Below are 14,444 nucleotides of genomic sequence, written 5' to 3'. Positions count from 1 at the left end.
GATTAGTCAGTAGGCGGTGCTTTTATACGAGTTGATCTCTTATCTGGAACATAACCTGCTCTGGAGCAGGTAAGCTGTTCAGCATCAGTTACCATGGTGATCTACCCCACATCAGTTACCATGGTGATCTACCCCGCGTCAGTTACCATGGCGATCTACCCCGGTAAGAAGTGAACCACCTTCGTAGGACGGAAATCCCTGAAGTTACCTCACTAACGTCAAATCCTGCTTCGTAGTACAGGCCTGCCTGGACACAAACAGGAAGAGAGGAGAGACAAAGTGCAGAGAAGACAAACAAACAAACAAACAGATGACTTGTCTGAACAAGAAGAAGAAGAAGTCACTCTTCTATTTGGTGATCACTTTCTGCTTGGGGAGCCTCCTGACCACTCTCATTATGATCAGTGACAAGTAAGTGTGTCCAAACTCCCTGTAGAACATACACACAAAAACTATCTTCAATCCAATCGAGATGTTTTTTGTATTTTGGGTGCTGGAGGTGTGCTAGTGCACTGTTAAGAATCTCCAGGTAAAATAACAGTAAAGAACTGGCAGCAGGTGTCGATGTGTCCTTGAGCAAGACACTTAACCCCAAATTGCTGTGAATGAGTATTTAGATTAGATCCTGGTGGGCAAAGTTGGCACCTTAGTATCCTCTGTCATCAGTGTATGAATGTGTGTGTGAATGGGTGAATGCTGACATGTAGTCTAAAGCGCTTTGAGTGGTTGGAAGACTAGAAAAGTGCTATATAAGTCCAAGTCCATTTACCATTACTGAAAATTAACATTATTATACTGTCGCTGAAATTTACAGCTTTGTACTGTTAATGAAAAATACAGTTTGAACTGGTTGTTTTTATTAATTTCACAGTATTTTACAGTTAATTTACTGTTTAAAGATATGGCTGTTTTTCACCTTTCTTTTACATTATCTTATTGATTTGTTTTAATGCACTATTTAGGTTGTATTTTGTACATACATTTTAATAAACATTATTTTTTGCCTAGATGAATAGACTTAGCAGGTTACAGACATAGGAATAGTCACACTAAATAGAATTAAAGGCACTTGTTAGGAAAAAGGCTATAATGACAATGTGACTGAAGGATGGATTATAGTCTAAGCTTTACAACGATATATGACGTCATGATATTGTGTTTTGGTTTCCCTCTTTTATACTGGATCTATGTGTAAAATGACGAAAAAAGATGGGAAAATTTGAATGATGGAGGGATGAAAAAAGGAGTGATAGCACATAAGCTACCATTGCTGCAATGCTATGATGCATTTTCCAACACTACAGATATAGACCTTTAATAAAATCACTATGAGACCTGGTCCCTCCAAAGTGGCTCGACCAACCCCCTGGCTCATGGACTAAATAGACTTGTTGACACTTTTCCCAAAATGTCTGTCTATAGCTGGCTACAAGCACAGAATGCAAACCATAACAACATGTGATTGAAGAACAATAAAGCTAATTCACTGATTTTACAATCATGTACAATGTACAAGCCTCACATGTGCAGACCAGGTCCAAGAATTAAAAACATACTGCATGAAACTGTTACTGATGATACTTTAGACAGTTGGCGGTTTGATTTCCGCGTCAAAGTGTCCTTGAGCGAGAGACCCTGGTTCTTCACCCTGGTGCTTCACAGCTGTTCCTAAATGCTTAGGATGGGTTAATTTTGTATGGGGTGGCTGAAGCTCAGTGGGTTGATCGGGTTGACCTTTAACCGCAAGGTTGGCCGTTCGATCCCCTGCTCCTATTGTCCGCATGTCAAAGCGACCTTGAGCGAGTTTGGGTGCTTTACAGCAGCCCACTGCTCCTAAGGATGGGTTAAATGCAGAGGTCAAATTTCATGTATGAACCTGTATGTATATGATGATTCTTTTAAAAAGTGTAAAGTTTTGGGGGCGCTGCTGTAGCTCACTTGGTGGAGCGGGCGTCCCATGCGCAGAGACTGGGTCCTAACCACAGCGGCCCAGGGTTCGGGTCCGACCTGTGGCCCTTTGCTGCATGTTATTCCCTCTGTCTACCCCTTTCAGTACTATCTCTGTCACTATCAATAAAGGCATGAAATCTAAAAAAACAGTTAAAGTTTTAAGTTTAATAACAATCTCTCATAGGTTGTGGGTTTGCAGTCCTACAGGTGCACACATCGTAAGAGTGAAGGCTGGGAATCAAGCAGGATCACACATCTCAACTCCAACTGGACTCTATCAGAGATTTTAAAAAAAATCTTTTTGGAAACTTAATAACTGGAAGAGAAGAGGATACATAACTACACAACTATAATTAACACATAGCATAGACCACAGACCACAGAGATTATAACACCCAGAAACAAAAGTCTCCTGCTGAAGTCAGAACTTCAGGTTTAGCCACATAGTTGATTGCATAAAAGCATTCACTGGTTAGATTGCTTTATGTAATGACAACGTGCATGGAAGCAATCAATACAGCACATTTAGATATAGATATATTCAGTATACACATAATTGGCCAATAAAGCTAATTCTCATTCTGATATGAAGCAAAGACAAATGGGGCTCAGAGCCTCTTATAGCATCTGTTTTATCTCTGACATCAACATGTTACTCACCTGTCCTGTTTCTCTTGTGTTCGCTCCACAGTAATGTGGAACCTAACAGACCGCCTCCTCCCACGAAAAGCCCCCCCTGGCCCGCTGACCTCTGTAAAGGCTGCAAGTGAGAACAAACACCATCACTTTGCTTCTTTTCCTTAAGGCACCTTTTTGTTTATGCCTTTAACAGATCAAGTCATGTCAGCGCTACAGGGATTACACACCTGACTGTGCATTCGGATGTGTATTTGTGTGTGTGTGTGTGTGTGTGTGTCACAGGGAGGTCATCGAAAAAGTAAAAGAGCATTACTCTAAGACCTGGAAGAAGCAGGAGGACAATTACCAAAAATACAGGTAATTTATTTTGAATTTATTTTATTTTGTATTCTGCAAACAAAAAACAAAACAAAAAAAGGTTACCAGAAGTGCAAATAATTGTCAATGCATGCACAGATATGCCATATCTCCAGTGTCCATAGTACAGGCCGTATATTGGTGATTCGGGGATGTCCAGTATGTATGATTTAAAAGGTAGTTTAAATAAACTGTACATGAAGTACTGCTCTCATACGGCGATTATACTGTAGGTGTTGTCGTAACTTAATCGTAGCGCCCACCCTGTAACACTGTCTGCACTGTTGCCGTTGTTTGCACTGTTAGCCCTTTAGGAAAGAATAATCTTTTTATTTATAACGTGAACAAACTGTCTATTCAATTAACTCTTTCTGTATTTTGCAAATTATGAAGCTTTCTGTTCAACAACACTCCTGACCGTCTTGAATGTGATTTAACGAAGTCCTTGTGGTTCCCCAGATCTCAGCTGAGCAGCGAGTGCCATGGTTCTGACAAGGCCATCATTACCCAGGCCAACACTCCAGTGGGATCGAAGATCGTGTACGACGGAGAAAAGAACAGGACCCTCCAGGTGAACCCGGAGATTTTCAGCACCTTTGTAAAGGTAGGTTGTTTCTCATTCATGAATATTACCACAACATCTGATGCTTGTTTGGTGTCTTGTTTGGCGCAAGTTATATTCTTGTCATACAATATAATGTGACATCAATATACACCTTTATCTACTTTTTAAGGACATGGACAGAATTGTAAGAATCCAAAGTATGACTCATTAAATCTGTGAGATCATCTTTGATTGTTTTTGTTTAACTTCTGATAAAAGCAATACTAGTTAGGGTGGCTCAAAATGTGAAGTAATATAATGAATACATTTAGGGAATTTCAATTTACTAATAAAGACAATTGTGGTAGAAGGTAGATACAGATAAATGTAACTGAGTCACAGAGGATTTCAGTTTATTTGGATGTAGTTCTTATCTTCACTATGACCTCAGCTATGTACATAACTCTACGTCACACAAGAGGACTTTGTTTTCAAAGCAAAAAAAATAGTAAAATAATTAATTAATTATTAATAGTAATAAAATAGTAAAAGATAGTGAAGATAAATAGTAACATAAGATAAGATAAGAAGTAGATAATACAAATAGTGACTACTGTGTGTGTATATAGACTATACACACACAATACACAGTTCAATAAAGCAGCCATGTGGTAAAAAGATATCAAAGGCCCTGTTTAAATGAAATATAGACAGGTCTAAAGTATGTGGTGCAAGTGCATTTAGGATATGTCCAACTCCTCTTTTGCTAGTTAAAGGTGCTAAATTAGATTTTCAGAGAAAGTACATTTGCTACTTTCACAATGTGGGCGCTAGGCATGAAAATTAGAACTGCGTCAGTCTGAAACTAGCATTGACAGTTGCACTGTGTGCCGCTTTGAGCCACGTGTAAGATAGGGCCCGAAGAGTCTACAGCCATTCAGGCAGTCAGGTTCAGATTCTAAGTAACAGGATTCAGGATACAAGTCACAACAGGTGGAAAGCAAGGCACAAAGCTATAATATCAATCTGTCAGGGAATGAGTGGAAATAGGCCGGTTATGTACTGCAGGGCAGATGAGGGAACGTGGAACCAGGTGAGCAGGCTAATAACCCGCTTCTTAAGAACAATAAAGTACAACGTGTCCATTTGAAATACACACAAAAGAACAGCCCATAAAGTACAAACTTTTGACCTCACCAAGACGTGAATAACATCTGTCTACCACCAACACAGCCAAAGAAGGAAGGAACTTTAATGTTTAACATTATTAGTTATTGAAACTAGTAAACACACACATGCTCATTTGCAAATGAGATTAGATCGGCCTTAGATCAACTTCCCTTAATATGTCTCTTTGTCTTTCACAGACAGTATGATATAATCTTTATATAAATGTTGTTTTGTAATACATTTTCCTCTGGTGTTAATTCCAGGAGCATCCGTTCCCAAATAAAACATGGGACACGTGTGCTGTTGTTGGGAACGGAGGGATCCTGACCAACAGCAGCTGTGGAAAGATGATTGATTCAGCTCAGTTTGTTATCAGGTGAGAAAGGTGTCCAGTGTAGTGGACTGATGACAACCTTAATCAACGTTAACATTCACATTCTTTTGCAATTCTTTATAACGATCTCTATATCATCTTTGTTGCTTGTTCAGGTGCAACCTACCTCCCTTGGAAAATGGCTACGAGAAACACGTGGGCATCAAGACTGACCTTGTGACAGCAAACCCAAGTATCTTCGTAGAGAAGTGAGTCAGAGGATGAACCTCACTGCACTTTAAAATGTTCCTGTTGTCTTCTTGCTTCACATCTGCTGTTTATTTTCAGGTTTGGGTCTCTGATGGGGCGTCGCCGTCCCTTTGTGGAGAGTCTGCGCAGGTATGGCAACTCCCTGCTGCTCCTTCCCGCATTCTCATACGGCTTCTGCACCCCTGTGTGCCTGCGGGCCGTCTACGCCACTGAGGACTTTGAAAGCCCTGCCCGGCCCGTCTTCTTTAACCCTGACTACCTCCAGAATCTGGCGCTCTTCTGGCGCTCCCATGGCCTAAAAGGAGAACGACTCAGTACCGGCATAATGATGGTTAGCCTGGCTCTGGAACACTGTGCCAATGTGCATCTGTACGGGTTCTGGCCGTTCAGTAATCACCCACATGGACTCCATGCTCTGACTCACCACTACTACGATAACAGACAAGCTACGGGACTCCACACCATGTCGGCTGAGTTTGAACTCTTGTTGCAACTGCACACTCAGGGGGTGCTCAGGCTTCACCTGGGAGATTGTCGACCAGGTGAAAAGTAGTTTCCAGACTCAGGAGCAACTGGCAGGACAGGAGCAAGGTGCCTTGTTTGTAGTCCAGTCTTTCATATACTTTTGAATGAATTGCATTATCTATTCTGTCCTCTACGTCTGCCCTGCATGCTCAAAAACTTTCTGCACTCCTATGCAGCTTTTGGCCTTCTTTTTTCTTTTGTTTTGCCACTGGCTGATGACATGATGACATGGATTAAGTATGTCCAAGCAAGATGGACCAGAGGGCAACTCCAGGGTCTGAAAAGTGAAGCCAATGTGGAAGTTCCTTAAACTTGCATTCTTTCTAATAACCATTAGCTCCACCCTCTCCTGTCACTTCTGGTTGCAAAAAAACAAGATGGCGATGGCCAAAATGCTGAACTTGAGGCTTCAAAACGGCAGTCCACAAACCAATGGGTGATGTCACGATGACTACGTCCACTTCTTATATACAGTCTGTGAGATGGACTCTCAGTGAATGCTGAGTTGGCAGCCAAGACATTTGCACTGAAAAGAAGATGCAACAAAAATATTAGCTACAGTCTTGTAAATAGTCTTGTAGTCTAAAACTGTATTTATTACCACAAATGTTGCAGCTGGAGTCTGGAGGGAGTTATGGTATGGTATGGTTAAATGGCGATCCTTTGTGAGGCCTTTGTGGGGGTTTACATTGTAGTGCCTTGTGTTAATCAATTACTAATGATAGTTATGTAACTGACCACGGGAGCTTTTGCATTGGAATCAAGACTTGGGTGTGTCTTGTGTAACTTGGAGCATTGCCTTTCATACTTATAAAGTCTTTACAGTGATCTTTGTCATCCAGAACAATAACGTACAAGCTGCAGATGACTGAACTTGAGAACTCTTGGTGAGCCAGTTTTAGTTTCATGTGAAAGTTTGCGCTTTTTGTTTTTGAGAACAGCACAAAGTGAGAGGGACAATTAAGTTAAAGTGAATAAATAGGCATCAGAAAAGGTTCTTTGTATTTAATTAGTGGCTGGACTAGAATTCAAGACGTCTTAGCTTCCATGATTTAGTATCGTTGAGCGATTTAGCGTCCCGAAACCTCCCAACATTTATCATTAAAATGCAATATTTCTTTACAAACCACACATTTGGCTGGAACACCATATGATCCAGTGATTTATTAGCATAGATTTTGTAGTACTTTCATTAAACAAACAAAAAAACACTCAAATTAAAGCTACTGCTTACAAATCGCAGCGAAAAACAACCCGGAGGTACTCAACTTAAACCTACTGCTCCTCAGCGGCAGCGAACAATCAGGTATTGAACAATTTAACACTACTTCCTGACAATATAGCAATAAGCACACTTAAATCACAAAAGACAACTGCCGACTCCGACACACCCGCCAACTACAACCACCACACACAGTATTGAATACTGCCCTTAGGCCCATTGGCAACTTCTGCTCCGTTCTCCAGCTCTTTTATACTCTGCCCTGATTGCTGATCAGCTGCTGCCGTGTGAGGCACAAAAGCACAACCGCATGCAGCACAGCACGGCATGTAACAAGGGCAGATGAAGGAAAGTAGAACCAGGTGAGCAGGTTAATAACCTGCTACTTAAGAAAAATAATGTACAGCGTGTCAATCTGAAATAACTTCAAAAGAACAGTCAATAAAGTACAAACCTTTGGCCTCACCAAGACATAAATCACATCTGTCTACCACCAAGACCAAGAGAAGGATGGAACTTTAAATAGCTAATACAAGTATACTTGTATTAGCTATTACAGCTGCTGGGCTTTTATTGTGGCTGCTTCCCTCTCTCTCTCTCTCTCTCTCTCTCTCTCTTTCTCTCTCTCTATCTCTCTCTCTATCTATCTAACCCCCCAGCCAGTATCGGCAGATGGCCGCCCGCCCTGCGCCCGGTTCTGCTCCAGGTTTCTTCCCAGTAATCGGGGAGTTTTTCCTGGCCATAGCGCGCTTGGTGGATCTTGTTGGGTCTCTAAACTATGGTGTACGGTCTAAAACCTGCTCTATATATAAAGCGTCTTGAGATAACTGCTGTTGTTATTTGACGCTATACAAAAATAAATTGAATTGAATTGAATTGAATTGAATTGAATTGAAAGTCTCCTGCTGAAGTCAGAACTTCAGGTTGAGCCACATAGTTGATTGCATAAAAGCATTAACTGGTTAGATTGCTTTATGTTTCTACCCCCCCATGAATGTGTTGTACTCCTTCACAATGTGTGGCCTGTTGAATTCCATAAATGTTTTTTTCTGATTTGCTCCAGCGTCGAGCTTTGTCTTGAGGTTCAACTGCACAGTAGGATGAGATCAGGATAACAGGTCTGTTGTCATACCACTTGACAATGGCCATGCATTCCTCTTTCTCCACCCTGGCATCAACAGAGCCTCTCCCTCTTATAGCAAGACTTTTGTCATCATCAAGCTGACAACCAGCCAAGCGAAACATCTGGGAAATGTTTTTATGCGAACACAAAATCACATGACCCATCAGGATGTTCAGTATGTTTCACTTAGGGACTTCATGAGTTAAAGTCAAGGATAAAGCTGTATAAGGAACTGTCCAGAACTTTTAAAGGATGTGTGACACCTGTGTCACCGTCGGTTCTTATCGATAAAACTTATTTTTATGTGTGTACTGTTATCATACAATCACCACATTGAGCTCTGATTGGTCAGTAGGCGGTGCTTTTCTAAGGAGAGACAAAGTGCAGAGAAGACAAACAAACAAACAAACAAACAGATGACTTGCCTGAACAAGAGGCAGAAGACTAACTGCGGAGGAAGCGAGAGGCCAAAGATTAACACTTTTTAAAACAGAGAGAGAGAGGGGGCTAGCGGGTGAAGTTAGCAGGAGGGGAGAGGTATGAGGGGACAGCTCTTGAAGAAGAAGTCAATCATCTCTTTGGTGATCACTTTCTGCTCTGTGGGGAGTCTGCTGACCACTCTCATGTTCAACGACAAGTAAGTGTGTCCCAACTCCCTGTAGAATAACACTATCTTCAATCCAATCAAGATGTTTTTGTATTTTGGGTGCTGGAGGTGTGCTAGTGGGGGCAAACGATAAAGAGGCATGCTGGGTAAAAGGTTAACTTGTTTTTCAGTGGTGTTAAAATGATGCCATGTTCTTACCATTATACATATCTGTGTGAGGAAAATCAAAAGCAGCAGTTTTTTTTTCAAACAGAAATTGCAGAAACCCTCACACAGTCATTGAGAGTGACTCATCAGAGGTTGTTTCAGCTCAGCATGAGCCAACCCACCCCTACCATGTAAATAAATGAAATGAAAGGATATTAAGCTGGACATTTGGGGCGGCTGTAGCTCAGTGAGTAAAGGGATCGTCCTTTAACCAAGGTTGGCGGTTCGATTCCCGTGTCGAAGTGTCCTTGAGCGAGAGACCCTGGTTTATCACCCTGGTGCTTCACAGCTGTTCCTAAATGCTTAGGATGGGTAGCAGTAAAGTGCTGTTTTTTAAGAATACATTATAATTCAGTTAAAAAACGGCCTATGAGCGTAATTTAACAGATTTTCTTTTGTATTAACAGTAAAGCACTGTTTTTAGCAATAACAGGTTAATACTGTTGAAATTCTGCTGTAAATTAACAGCAATTGTTTACAGTGTACAGTATACACATAATTGGCCAATAAAGCTAATTCTCATTCTGATATGAAGCAAAGACAAATGGGGCTCAGAGCCTCTTATAGCATCTGTTTTATCTCTGACATCAACATGTTACTCACCTGTCCTGTTTCTCTTGTGTTCGCTCCACAGTAATGTGGAACCTAACAGACCGCCTCCTCCCACGAAAAGCCCCCCCTGGCCCGCTGACCTCTGTAAAGGCTGCAAGTGAGAACAAACACCATCACTTTGCTTCTTCTCCTTAAGGCACCTTTTTGTTTATGCCTTTAACAGATCAAGTCATGTCAGCGCTACAGGGATTACACACCTGACTGTGTATTTGGATGTGTGTGTGTGTGTGTGTGTGTGTGTGTGTCACAGGGAGGTCTTCAAAAAAGTAAAAGAGCGTTACTCTAAGACCTGGAAGAAGCAGGAGGACAATTACCAAAAATACAGGTAATTTATTTTGAATTTATTTTATTTTGTATTCTGCAAACAAAAAACAAAAAAAGGTTACCAGAATTGCAAATAATTGTCAATGCATGCACAGATATGCCGTATCTCCAGTGTCCATAGTACAGGCCGTACATTGTTGATCCGGGGATGTCCAGTATGTATGATTTAAAAGGTAGTTTAAGTAAACTATACATGAAGTACTGCTCTCATACAGATATTATACTGTAGGTGTTGTCGTAACTTAATCGTAGCGCCCACCCTGTAACACTGTCTGCACTGTTGCCGTTATTTGCACTGTTAGCCCTGTTAGCCGCTGGCTCAGCCGTCGCCATGTTGAGAGCCGTGAGGAGGCAATAGAAATGCTCTGAATTTCGTATTGAGCATCTTTAACAAATTTACAGTAGGAGTAAGATGAGGAGTACCTAATCCCCTTCAAATAATGACAGTCTATTTTATATCTCCTGTTAACCACATGGTCTAAATATAACACGTCTTAAGGTCATGTGAGTTACGGTAAAACAGAGAGACTTCACCTCAGGCAGCTTTCACTCACCTGGGGCTTTTTATGGAAATAAAATCCGTATAGGAAAGAATAATCTTTGTATTTATAACGTGAACAAACTGTCTATTCAATTAACTCTTTCTGTATTTTGCAAATTATTAATCTTTCTGTTCAACACCACTCCTGACCGTCTTGAATGTGATTTAACGAAGTCCTTGTGGTTCCCCAGATTTCAGCTGAGCAGCGAGTGCCATGGTTCTGACAAGGCCATCATTACCCAGGCCAACACTCCAGTGGGATCCAAGCTCGTGTACGACGGAGAAAAGAAGAAGACCCTCCAGGTGAACCCGGAGATTTTCAGCACCTTTATAAAGGTAGGTTGTTTCTCATTCATGACTATTACCACAACATCTGATGCTTGTTTGGTGTCTTCATTGAACCTCAAATGATTTACCACAGAGTTTATTCCACTGCTTTGCCCTGAAAGATAGATATAAGTCATATATCTACACACATGTTGGTTCTTTGACACCTCTTTGACTACACAGCATGGATTATGATCTTTTACAATTTGTTATGAAAACTTAAAAAACATAATTTAGGGGGGCTAAACTCATAGGGGACACCAAGTTTTGACATGGGAACCACTTGATCTGCAGTGAAATGCTCTACCACTGAGCTATACCCCTAACCCTAACTCACTGACAGTTGCAATGTGTGCTTCTTTGTGCCACGTGTAAGATAGGTCCCGAAGAGTTTACAGCCATGCATGCAGTCAAGTTCAGATTCCAAGTAACAGGATTCAGGATACAAGTCACAACAGGTGGAAAGCAACGGCACAAAGCTATAATATCAATCTGTCAGGGAATGAGTGGAAATAGGCCGTTTATGTACTGCAGGGCTGTTACGTTGCCCTCCGTTTAAGGTCCAGGGGATGGAGGGAGTAACAAAATAAATTTGTAAACCCAGGATTGAGAGAAGCTGGCAACAGGATTGTGTGCAAAAATAATTATACAATTTATTAACAAAGATATGAAATAAATGTACAAAAACCAACTGAAAACCACTTTCTAACAGAAAGTGTGAGGTAATTAAATAATCAAATAAATACGGCAATAAACCAATATTAAAACACTCAAATTAAAGCTTCTGCTTACAAAGTGCAGCGAAAAACAACCCGGAGGTACTCAACTTCAACCTACTGCTCTACAGGTATTGAACAATTTAACACCACTTCCTGACAATAAAGCAATAAGCACACTTAAATCACAAAAGACAACTGTCGACTCCGACACACCCGCCAACTACAACGTCAACCACCACACACAGTATTGAATACTGCCCTTAGGCCCATCGGCAACTTCTGCTCCGTTCTCCAGCTCTCTTATACTCTGCCCTGATTGCTGATCAGCTGCTGCCGTGTGAGGCACAAAAGCACAACCGCATGCAGCACAGCACGGCATGTAACAAGGGCAGATGAAGGAAAGTAGAACCAGGTGAGCAGGTTAATAACCTGCTACTTAAGAAAAATAATGTACAGCGTGTCAATCTGAAATAACTTCAAAAGAACAGTCAATAAAGTACAAACCTTTGGCCTCACCAAGACATAAATCACATCTGTCTACCACCAAGACCAAGAGAAGGATGGAACTTTAATCTTTGACATTATTAGCTATTGAAACTAGTAAACACACACATGCTCATTTGCAAATGAGATCACCCTCCCTTAATATGTCTCTTTGTCTTTCACAGACAGTATGATATAATCTTTATATAAATGTTGTTCTGTAATACATTTTCCTCTGGTGTTGATTCCAGGAGCATCCGTTCCCAAATAAAACATGGGACACGTGTGCTGTTGTTGGGAACGGAGGGATCCTGACCAACAGCAGCTGTGGAAAGATGATTGATTCAGCTCAGTTTGTTATCAGGTGAGAAAGGTGTCCAGTGTAGTGGACTGATGACAACCTTAATCAACATTAACATTCACATTCTTTTGCAATTCTTTATAACGATCTCTATATCATCTTTGTTGCTTGTTCAGGTGCAACCTACCTCCCTTGGAAAATGGCTACGAGAAACACGTGGGCATCAAGACTGACCTTGTGACAGCAAACCCAAGTATCCTCATAGAGAAGTGAGTCAGAGGATGAACCTCACTGCACAATGTTCCTGTTGTCTTCTTGCTTCACATCTGCTGTTGATTTTCAGGTTTGGGTCTCTGATGGGGCGTCGCCGTCCCTTTGTGGAGAGTCTGCGCACCTACGGCAACTCCCTGCTGCTCCTTCCCGCCTTCTCCTACGGCCACAACACTCCTATATGCATGCGGGCCGTCTACAGCATTGAGGACTTTGAAAGCCCCGTCCGGCCCATCTTCTTTAACCCTGACTACCTCCAGAATCTGGCGCTCTTCTGGCGCTCCCAAGGCCTAAAAGGAGAACGACTCAGCACCGGCATAATGATGGTTAGCCTGGCTCTGGAACACTGTGCCAATGTGCATCTGTACGGGTTCTGGCCCTTCAGTAATCACCCACAAGGACTCCATGCTCTGACTAACCACTACTACGATAACAGACAAGCTAAAGCAAAGGTCCACGCCATGCCGGCTGAGTTTGACCTCTTGTTGCGACTGCACAGTCGGGGCGCTCAGGCTTCACCTGGGAGATTGTCAAGCTGGTGGAAAGTAGCTCTCAAAGCCAGGGACAGCTGACAGGACAGGAGCAAGGTGCCTTGTTTGTAGCCCAGTCTTTCAAATACTTTTGAATGAATTGACAGATCTCTTTTGGCTGATGACACGGATTAAGTGTGTCCGAGCAGAATGGATTTACAGTAAATGCTGAGTTGGCTCATCAGCAGCCAAGACATTTGTACTGAATTGAAGATGCAACAATCACAAGACTGTAAACATTATAGTTTTATAGTGTATCTAAAACTGTATTTATTTCCACAAATGTTCCAGCTGGAGTCTGGAGGGAGTTGCTTTGATTTAAATGGGAATCCTTTGTGAGGCCTTTGTGGGGGTCGACACTGTAGTGCCTTATGTCAGATCAAACTGAATGTATTTTGAAGAAAATCAAATACCTCCTTTACATGAAGATTGCCTGGCTATTAACATTTAATGAAAACAGCCAGACACTGAATGTAAAGAATCTTTTGACATTTAACCACTTTTAAAAAGATATTCTGGGAACTCTTTAGGGGAAATGTACGGTACTCACACACTTTAAATCACACAAAGGCTGGTGCTGATGGTGGAAGATGATTTCTGCACTCTTGTCCTCACTCACTGACACTGCTGGATGTGATACAGACATGAGGTAAACCTCAGATATCAGAGGGCCAACTACAAACCATCATGGCTGCCCTCTGTGGTCATCAGAGGGTCCTATTAAGTGAGGCTCGGAGCCAAGGATTACATCACAGACACCACAGACAGAAACACTACTAAACATGGGAGGTCCCTCCTCACAAAGGTTGCTATGGTGATCCTGTGCTACAATGTGCTATCCCTCGGCACCACAGAGACCAGACGAGGACATATACTGTCACAAAGTGGCAACATTCACATATTGGTACAATATTAGGGTGGAAGCGAGTACTTTTTAAGTTGATGTAAATACTAAATCAATAACTGACTCCATTGTACGGTGATATAATGATGCACTTTGGGTGATAACCTTCGGGTAAGAACATTTGCATCAAGACTTGGGTGGCTCTTGTGTAACTGGGATTACCGCCTTTCATGCTGATACTTATAGTCTTAACAGTGATTTTTGTCAACCAGAACAATAACGTACATGCTGTAGATGACCAAACTTGAGAGCTCTTGGTGAGCCAGTTCTTAGAATAGCGATTTTTTGTTTTTTTTTTCGTGAACAACACAAGGTGCGAGGGAAAATTAACTTAAAGAGAATCAGTGAATAAATATTTATCACAAAAAAATGTTGTATATAATAAGTGGCTGGAGTGGAATTTTCTTGTGATACACTACATGATTTAGTGTCTTTGAGCCACTAAGTGCTCAAAACCTGTCAAGATTTGTAGTTAGAATGCAGTATTTCTACTTACAAACCACACA

At 41.5% G+C, this 14,444-nt stretch overlaps 2 protein-coding genes across 2 annotated transcripts; both read left to right on the top strand.

The window, feature by feature from the left end:
* The first annotated feature begins 225 nt into the window (after positions 1-225).
* LOC119501276 (alpha-2,8-sialyltransferase 8E-like) lies at positions 226-6,618 on the top strand. Its single transcript, XM_037791543.1, has 7 exons — positions 226-411; positions 2,642-2,716; positions 2,872-2,946; positions 3,406-3,550; positions 4,924-5,036; positions 5,150-5,242; positions 5,322-6,618. Exons 1-7 carry the CDS (start codon positions 311-313, stop codon positions 5,794-5,796), a joined length of 1,077 nt encoding a protein of 358 aa, XP_037647471.1. The 5' UTR covers positions 226-310; the 3' UTR covers positions 5,797-6,618.
* Positions 6,619-8,488: 1,870 nt separating this feature from the next.
* LOC119501280 (alpha-2,8-sialyltransferase 8E-like) lies at positions 8,489-13,305 on the top strand. Its single transcript, XM_037791553.1, is given in 8 exon segments — positions 8,489-8,750; positions 9,562-9,636; positions 9,790-9,864; positions 10,596-10,740; positions 12,185-12,297; positions 12,411-12,503; positions 12,578-13,009; positions 13,011-13,305. Coding segments are annotated over 8 exon segments (1,074 nt in total). The 5' UTR covers positions 8,489-8,652; the 3' UTR covers positions 13,054-13,305.
* Positions 13,306-14,444: the final 1,139 nt, after the last annotated feature.

Source organism: Sebastes umbrosus, chromosome 14 (genome assembly GCF_015220745.1).
Source record: "Sebastes umbrosus isolate fSebUmb1 chromosome 14, fSebUmb1.pri, whole genome shotgun sequence".
Lineage (NCBI taxonomy): Eukaryota > Metazoa > Chordata > Actinopteri > Perciformes > Sebastidae > Sebastes > Sebastes umbrosus.
This window is presented reverse-complemented; position numbering and strand designations above follow the sequence as displayed.

Bases quoted from the DNA above. Each gene is read 5' to 3' on its own strand.
- LOC119501276 (XM_037791543.1), top strand. From the start codon at position 311: ATGACTTGTCTGAACAAGAAGAAGAAGAAGTCACTCTTCTATTTGGTG. The intron at 2,947-3,405 runs GTAATTTATTTT...GTGGTTCCCCAG, and splicing joins GACAATTACCAAAAATACAG to ATCTCAGCTGAGCAGCGAGT. The intron at 5,243-5,321 runs GTGAGTCAGAGG...GTTTATTTTCAG, and splicing joins CCAAGTATCTTCGTAGAGAA to GTTTGGGTCTCTGATGGGGC.